Source organism: Sprattus sprattus, assembly GCF_963457725.1.
Source record: "Sprattus sprattus genome assembly, chromosome: 6".
In the NCBI taxonomy this organism is placed as follows: domain Eukaryota; kingdom Metazoa; phylum Chordata; class Actinopteri; order Clupeiformes; family Clupeidae; genus Sprattus; species Sprattus sprattus.
Genome location: NC_137925.1, coordinates 21868743 through 21877804, shown reverse-complemented (window position 1 = coordinate 21877804; position 9062 = coordinate 21868743). Strand labels below are relative to the sequence as shown.

The following is a 9062-nucleotide window of genomic DNA, read 5'->3' as shown; positions in this document are numbered from 1 at the left end:
AACAAACTTTCATTGGCATTGCTCTGTTCTGGTGTTCATTTGTAAGATTCAGATTACAGACTGCATGGACAAACTGCGCCGCCCCGTGTACACTTCTGGAATTGCGTTTTGGTCGGCTGCCTGTTTGCTGCTTTTGGTAAAATGGGGGGGGGGGGGGGGGGGGGTAGATTCTTGTATAGCCTACGATTAGTGTTTTTATATTTTTTGTAGCAAATTATTTAGTTAAGTCTGGCCCATAACCCAATACAAAATGTAAACTAAGTTACATACATTTGTACTCAAAACTTTTACTTTAATCTAATTGCTTGTCTTTAACGTAGGTTTACATCGAAGATCAAGGTTTTGTTTCAAAGACAAACACAAATTGCATTAAATTCACAGTGCTGTGTGCTCAGTGATCTCTCACCATTCTCCCAGTCAAAGGCATTCACATGAGCGCGCTGCACGTCGCGCGCATACCAATCTTCATCCCATCTCGCGCTCTCAGTGCCAGGGACGCGGGGGACGCGGAGTGGGTCAGGAAACTGATTTTCGGGAAGCACCGGAAACAGCAGGTAGTATAAAGAAGTAGAAAGGCACATCAGGCGAATGTCCCAGAAAAGACGGGAAAAAGGACTAATAGTGGGAAAGGTCATACAAATTAACTCTAACGGGTTAAACGAGAGATGGCCCTCACTCAAGAGACTATTTTGACGTTTTTACTAGAGCATGGGGGCAAAGTGAAGAACTCGGAATTGTTGAGTAAGTTTAAAGAGGCGCTCAGCTGCAGCGATCCTGTGGAAAAGAGACAAAACAGAGATAATTTCAAGACTTTTGTGAACAATATTGCAGTCGTTAAAGTCATAGATGAGGTTAAGTTTGTTGTTGTGAAGAAAAGATATCTAGGATTTGTTAACGGTAATTCTCTAAACGCGCCAAAAAACGAGTTCGAAGAGAGTTTAAGCCGCTTAAATTGTTCTTTCTCGTCCTGTTCCCCTAAGTGCACGGGGGTCATTAAAAAGGAGACAGCTGATACTGTTCAGTCTGTCATCGAAAACAACAATTCTTATTTTACCTCAAATATTAATGCGGTCGGTGTGGGCTGTAACCCCGATGAAAACCTCCGGAACAATCGCGCATCAGGAGGATGCTGTAACCTGGACGGTGAGAGACAACAGATGTCACCGCAAAACGACAAGATAAGTGTACCAAAGGATCTTAAACCTAGGAAAACAGGTGCTGTATTTGCCATAATCGCTGTGAAATCACCTCCAATCTCACCAAGTAATCAAGAACAATTACACACTAAAGTTCTGAAACAGGATCCAGTATCACAACAGCACTTGCAGGCAATTAGAATTACTTCACCTCAAATACGTCTGGAAAAAACAGAGACCACATCTTTTCAGAATGGTCCAGGGAAAAAGCCTAAGGAGTGGGACCAAGACAATTCACCAGAAATCAAAAGGAGGCAGCTGGAAACCAAGTTACCAGACACACCCCAACAAAAGAGGAGCAACAAGACAACAAAACCAAGCAACGAGCCGAAGTACTCCGAGGGGGTCCCCTTGGAGTTTGCCGAGCACGAGTGGCTCGTGAAGTCGGCTGCAGGCCATTGGGATCAAGTTTATGGCCTGCTGCTTCGGGATGCACAGCTGGCAGACAAGAGAGACTTCATCTCGGGCTTCACCGCACTCCACTGGGCCGCAAAAGATGGAAACAAGGACATGGTGTGCAAAATCATTGACGTGTCAAGGGACAGATGCGTCGAGGTGGACGTCAACGCCCGCACACATGCAGGCTACACCCCTCTACACATTGCTGCAATTCATGGCCACGACTTTGTCATAGCTCTGCTTGTGCGAGACTACTGTGCCAATATAAACATAAGAGACAACAATGGGAAGAAGCCCTATCACTACCTGCACCAGGGGGTCAGTCTGGAGGTAAGGGAGCTACTTGGAGACCCTCACGTCCCTCAGGATCGGGAGGTGCCCTGTGAGAGGGCTGAGGACGACCACAACTTCCCTGAGCTCCCAAAGGGCTTCAACACCCTGAGCAAGCTGTTCCACCCGCACTCGGGACACAGGAAGAAGCCCTGGCACAGGCCCAACTTCCACTTCATCAGCGACGACTCTGGAGACGATAGGAGGGAGCACGTCCTGTCTCGCAGACTGTCAGAGATGTTCCACTGACTGGACTTTTGGCTGAAAGCGCTGTGGTGTCCGCAGAGACTCTGGATTGGTTCCTATACTGCTACTAATTTAAAAGATGGGGATTGTGAGTGGGCCAATTATTGTCTTTTTTGTTTCTTTTTTTTATAGAGGTAAGATATGAATGCATAGCATGAATATGCAGTAGTGTTGGCAGTCTAAAGAATAAACTGGAAAACTGGGACTGGATTATGTGAATCAGAGTTGATTATTCTTAATTTATCAATCTACTTTTGAGTGTAAATGCTAAATGTCTTATTTTATACTAATATTTGTATTCCCTGTAAAGGCATAACTCTAAACATAAACATTTACTTTTGAACTCTCAGAAAATGCCTTGTAGTCGAATGTTGTTCAATATTTCTACAAAGTGGAGAAGATTTTCAGAGACACTGATAATCTTACTTTGTGGAGTTAATTATCCAAAATGGAGCAGTTGAAAGACTGCTACTGTTTTTGCCGGTACATCGTGCACATAACAAGACATGTCTCAGCAGAGAACGTTCCCTGTGTTCCTCGGGAACAACAACCTCCTTCTCCCCACCTCCCTTACCAGAGTCTGCCTCTGCTTGTAACAATCCGGAGCAAACATTCTGCTCTGGTGAGGTGAAGATGAGGGGGCTGGAGCGACGTAGGCAGTAAAACTCTTGGCTTGGCTCTTTGTCTTTATGTGGCTCCCAGCCTGGAATACAAAAAGTTTCCTTTATGTCAGGAACCTATGAAGACCAATGCTTTTGTTTAGAACACAACCATGGCACTGACAAGATGGATTTTTTTTTTTATGGATGACAACCTCCACAGTTATTGAGACTCACTTATTTAGACAGCTGGCTGTCATTATTCTTTTAATTAAGGCAAGGTTAATGAAAACATTATTCTCCTGATTCAGCGAAATATCACTTGTCGTATCTTATAAATGAATTGATTGATTTAGCGGTTGTTAAGATTTAATATGTTTTCGTTCTGGAAGACCAGAGGCCAAAAGACATGGAACAGGACATGTTCACTCAGGCTGTGTGTCTGTAGTTCAAACTGTAGTGTTGTCAATGCTCTTGCCGTGGGTTCTTGTATTCGTCTCACAGTACCCTATACGAGTTAAAGGTCTTTTAAATGGGTACTTTTTAATAGTACTAAATAGTTATTTTAGAGCATCTGCTATGGAAGCTAAAAACACAGTAATGTTTTATTTATGATTTACTACAAGCTCATAATACTAGCATATTAGAAAACATTGCATAAGATGTTTAACAACATTTTTTTTGTATCAAACACTATGTCAATGTCAACAGTCACAACCCAGCATATCAGGTCATGGAATAATGAAGGGGCACATTTGCATGGGCCTGAGGGGATATAATCAGGTAAAAAAAACACACCAGGCAAACATGCTTAATGGGAGGGTGACATTTTCAGTTTGCATCAACATTAACTATATGCCTGGGACAGACAAAACAGAGTTGTTAAATGGGGAAATTAAACTGCTAAACAGGGGCAGTTAAGTAATTAACAATTGGTGTGTGCACAAGAAGCCATAGTTAAAAATAAACATATATTTATGTCCTGTGTGGGAAGAAAACAGATGTGTTTGGATTTCATATGTAAAAATGGGTAAATTGAGTAATGTCAGTTTAGATTATTTGATGTGCAACTTCTATGGATTCTGATAGATTTAAAGTTTACATTTGCTATTGTAGCTAACATTGTAACTATTCAAACTGAACCTATGGCCACCCTCTACAAATCTTGGGCCATAATAAAGACAACAATACTACATTGTTGTCACATGGCACAGATCATAACTGTTCAATTTGTTAACCAATCAATTGTGTGTGTGTGTGTGTGTGTGTGTGTGTGTGTGTGTGTGTCTTTCAATGTAGATGCATGGTGACCCATGTGTGACAGCACCCTACCCCCCACCTACCAGAACAGTGTAGCTGTATGGACCCATTCAAGTGGAAGTAACGCAGTAAAACGTCCTAGACTCATAAGGCCCACATCACAGTAAAAACAAAGGCATAGCAACTGAAGTTCAATCCACCACAACTGAATGGGTGACCTCCACATGCAAAGTAAACCGACAAACAGTTGAACAAGGACACAATTCAGTCTTTAAATCTTACCGTAGCACACCTAAAGCTGTCAGAACAATCAACAAGTTTTTTTTGTTTTTTAAATAGGCCTACCGGTAGTAATATTAGTATGCTAAGACATGCTAATTTGTTCATTGGATCATTTAATTAAACGTAGTCTAATCCTCTACACTAGAATAACTTACTTGATAATATGTGTTTGTTTATGGAAATCTTTTTTTTGGTATAAATATATTTTGATCTGTGGAAACATATTTTGATCGATTATTACAACATTTAAATATAGCCTACCTATTTTTAGTAAGGGCTAGGTCTACACAAATTCCTCCCGTTTCTTTTGCCTTTTGTTTATCTTATGAGAGCTATCTTTGGTCATCAACACTGTAATAGTATTGCTATGCTTCAGGGTATTAAGAATCCATACGTTAGTCAGCAAAAAAAAAATCCAAGAACCACCAATACCATGTATAGAGATAAATACATAAGCTCATGTATAGGCTAGCCTACATGACAATAAATGTCTTTCGCCTAACGTGTCACTTGCTTAAACATGTTTAAAACGATAATTTAAATATCTAAAACTCGGTCTACAGCCACGCAAGGCAGATCGTTTGGAAGAACCTCACTCTTGATTACGTGCACCTGTCAATCTGGAACGTTTGTCATGGAGTTTGGTTGTCCTGAACGTCGGTGGATCTCTAAACTTTGACGGACGCATCAAGTATGGCAGCTCTGACTCAAGATATCTGTGCAAGATGTTTAAACGGAGTGATATTACTTCTTATACTTAACGGTGTGCTACCCATATCACTCCAACCAATTTCAAGTGAGCCAACAATACCGATTGATCCCACTGCTCACGGGAGTATTCTGAGCCCCTTGTTGAAGGCATTGTCGGAGAATGAGCCATTGCCTGATTTATCGCCAAGAGCAAGACCTGAATCAAGGTATGTCAGGTACATGAAAAGGTTGTACAAAATATCGTCCAAACCGGAAAGAAGTCATGAGGCGAGTCATCTGTATAACACAGTGCGTTTGATCACACCTCGAGATGAATGCCTGGAGCTAAATGAAGGTAGGTATGATCAAAGCTCTGATGTTTCTCACATGAGGTATCACTGTCAGTCCCTCAGGGGAAAAGAAACTTAAATTCTGTCGTTTATTTGTGTAGTATTCGCAATAATTAGTCACATTCAAATCATGAAGGTTTGATTTTTCAGTTGGTAACTTTTAACACTGTGTCTGTCTTCACACTAAAATGAAGTTACAGATTAGATACAGTTAGTTTAAAAAATGAAAACCTGTGCTTTAAATGGGATCATTTTTGTCACTTACATGACCATGACCTCTATTGTGTTTCTGCAGAGAGTTTCATGCAGGATCTCTCCTACAGTTTAAATCGAGTGAGATCTCAGGAGCAGCTTCTCAAGTCAGTCCTGTTGTACTCCTTTGACCAGGACAAAGTTGCATCCTTCACTGCGCTCTGTTACTTGGACATCGAAGAACATCACCCCTCGGTCCAGCAGTGCTGCCCCAGCAGCCGCTTCTCTGTAGCATTCCCGGTTCACATGGAGAGACGAGGTCGCCTCAAGTGGGTGGAAGTGAACGTGACCTCCTTTCTGCATCCTCTCTTCAGCTCGCACAACAGGGACATCCACCTACTTATCAACCTCACCTGCGTGGAGGACAGCGGGCCTTGGTTTGACCCCAGAGGCCCTGTGAAACTCACCTTGAGGTCCCCTTCCCTCCTGCTCTACCTCAATGACACCAGCGAACTGGCTTACCAGAGGTGGCCCCCATCACCCATGTCTGGTCGGCTGAGGGGCCCCACGTTCATCTCAGAGAGGAGGATTTGGCGAAAGAGACGGAACGTCTCCAAAGGCAATCCGACGCCTGAGCCCGGAATCGCCATGCTCCTCCCCAAACACGACTTGCTGATGGACGACTGTGAGCTGTACGACTTTAGGGTGAGTTTCAGCCAGCTCAAGCTGGACCACTGGATCATCGCTCCACAGAAGTACAATCCAAGGTACTGCAAGGGCGTTTGTCCACGGGCACTCGGGTACATGTATGGGTCCCCTGTGCACACCATGGTGCAGAACATAATTTACGAGAAGCTAGATTCTCCTGTTCCCAGGCCTTCTTGCGTTCCCTCAGAATACAACCCCCTTAGCGTTTTGACCGTTGAAAATGATGGCTCTATTGCGTACAAGGAGTATGAGGAGATGATTGCAACGAGGTGCACCTGTCGCTAAACTATCTAGCATTGGACAGGGGTGTTTCATTAATCATTTTGGCATCTGGTTTACTGTCTAAATCCAATGGCATTTAAATAAGGTGTTTGGGTCAGCCGAGCCAAGTCCTTGTGCAACTAATTATATATGTATTATTTATATATTATAATTTTCATACAAAGCCTCAATCTTATAATGCACTGAGGAGAGGACTAGGGCAATGTCACCGCTTGTCACTGAAATAATTCAGAGGAGATGAAATCATTGGCTTTGTTTTGTTTTGTTGTGTCCACAGCATTTGATCTCTTTGGAAGATTTACATAAATTCTTTGATGAATGTATTTTGTTTTGTTCCTGTAAAATTAAGACAATTTGCATTCCTTCACCACTATGTTTGTATGTGCAATTTAATGTGATGCTGTGTGTCACACGATTTTTTTGTTACCCTTAATCGCCATTAATATAATTTTATGTTTCTTTTTGTTAATTTATTTCTGTTGGTACTTGGTCTGTCTGAATATCTCTGTTGTCTTGGTGAAATTTTAGAGAATCTGGGCGGATGAAGCAGTGTAATCTAATGCCCCTATGCCAACTCTTTTACACTGGTCAATTTTATACCCGTGGTTTGTGAATAATGATCTCATATTGATCCCCCTTGCTCATATGCTCCACTTAATAAGTTGTCCTTCTGGACAACTTCATAGACAATCTGTTAATTGTTGTCAAGGAAATAACTAAATGCCTAATGGTTGTATGTTAAGTCTCTAACTAAAAGCATTAGACATGACTATCGATGTAAGTTAACTCACTATTATTGTTTGTATTACTGATTTCACAAAAAAAGGAATATTTTTGGATATTCATGTAAAAAAAAAAAAAGTTCAATAAAAAAGGCAAGCTCATGTCCCTCATCAGGAATGAAAAGTTTTTTTGGACAAAATAATCAAGTCCATTTGAAATGTGCTGTAAACATTGTCTCATTTTATTCCCTCTGTGCACCTCTAACAACTCCTGAAACCAGTATAATGTTCAAGAGTTCATAAGAGCTATATTTACATTATAGTTGGTATCATTGCGTTGATTCTGCTGATGCATGCCTTTTGAAAGCATGACTAATTCTTACAACAAGATTATCTTGCCATTGACATCTGACAGCCTGTTATCCTATAATGTTAGATTCAGTTAAATATATAGGTTTTAGTTTACATAATATAATCTAATATGCATCTAGGTATAATCTCATATGCCTCATAGCAAAGGCCCATTCTGTGAATATGCATATGGGTCACACAGACGGAACGTAAGGCCCGCTTCCTCCCTAACCATTTGATAATGAAACATCAAGGTAGATCCTGTCTTTTGTCCAGGGTTTTAAAGACAGCTGGAGATCAATGGTTGCCAGGACCCCAGACAGACACTTAATTAAATTAGACCTAATTGAGTTAGACCAAATTAGGTAATACTTCCTACTTTCATTTATGGACACACCTTTCATTTCTCGGTATTGTTTACATGTTAATTCTATACTATAAGAGTCACAAACTTTTGTAATGAGAAGAAGAAGAAGCAAGGAGACCGACTCCTCAACATGCAGACGTGCCTTGTGCATGCTTGTGTTGTATGGAGCTGACCGTGGCATGTGATTGAATAAACACATTCTTTCGCTAAGCCGTCTTCTACTAGTCTGTTATTCTGAACAAGCTAACTTGAACCAAGTGTGGGCATCCGACGATTTTGCCGGAGGACAGCACAAGCTTTCAATAGCCTACTGCAATGTTGCTTCACACACTTCATCACACCCATGCCATGGTCACTATTTCATTTAGTCTCTTAGAAATTGTCTGTGGTTCTTTTACACTTAATTATATTTAGTACACTAACAAGCTGTATGAAAACAATGTAAATTCAAAAGTGAATTATTGAACTTACCCCGAGAATACTTTCAGGAAGGCAAAACAGACTGTAAGGCAAGTCTTAAAAGAGCTTATTAATATTTTCATGATGGCATTTCCTTGTGCACATATTGTGAAATCTCCATTGCTTTAACACTAGACATCTACTTGAGGTAGCCTACATTTACAATAAGTCTATCAACCTATTATATTGCAGTGGCTTCAATGGAACGATGAAAGAACATTTTGTGCAGTATATGCCTAGATTATATACAGTCGTGGCCAAAAGTTTTGAGAATGACACAAATTTACATTTTCACAAAGTTTGCTGCTTCAGTGTCTTTAGATATTTTTTGTCAGATGTTACTATGGAAGACTGAAGTATAATTACAAGCATTTAATAAGTGTCAAAGGCTTTTATTGGCAATTACATGAAGTTAATGCAAAAAGTCAATATGTGCAGTTATGACCCTTCTTTTTCAAGACCTCTGCAATCCGCCCTGACATGCTGTCAATTGACTTCTGGGCCACATCCTGACTGATGGCGGCCCATTCTTGCATAATCAATGCTTGGAGTTTGTCAGAAATAGTTTGTTTTGTTTGTCCACCCGCCTCTTGAGGATTGACCACAAGTTCTCAATGGGATTAAGGTCT

The 9062-nt window shown here is 41.0% G+C and overlaps 2 protein-coding genes across 2 annotated transcripts; both read left to right on the top strand.

Moving 5' to 3' along the window:
* Positions 1-665: 665 nt before the first annotated feature.
* sowahab (sosondowah ankyrin repeat domain family member Ab) lies at positions 666-2174 on the top strand (the record flags this gene model as incomplete). Its single annotated transcript, XM_080840896.1, has 2 exons — positions 666-897; positions 1372-2174. The coding sequence occupies 2 exons, from the start codon at positions 666-668 to the stop codon at positions 2172-2174; spliced, it is 1035 nt and encodes a 344-aa protein (XP_080697022.1).
* A 2831-nt stretch (positions 2175-5005) lies between these two features.
* On the top strand, positions 5006-6537 carry gdf9 (growth differentiation factor 9; the record flags this gene model as incomplete). Its single annotated transcript, XM_080841211.1, has 2 exons — positions 5006-5357; positions 5648-6537. The coding sequence occupies 2 exons, from the start codon at positions 5006-5008 to the stop codon at positions 6535-6537; spliced, it is 1242 nt and encodes a 413-aa protein (XP_080697337.1).
* Between the last annotated feature and the right edge of the window lie 2525 nt (positions 6538-9062).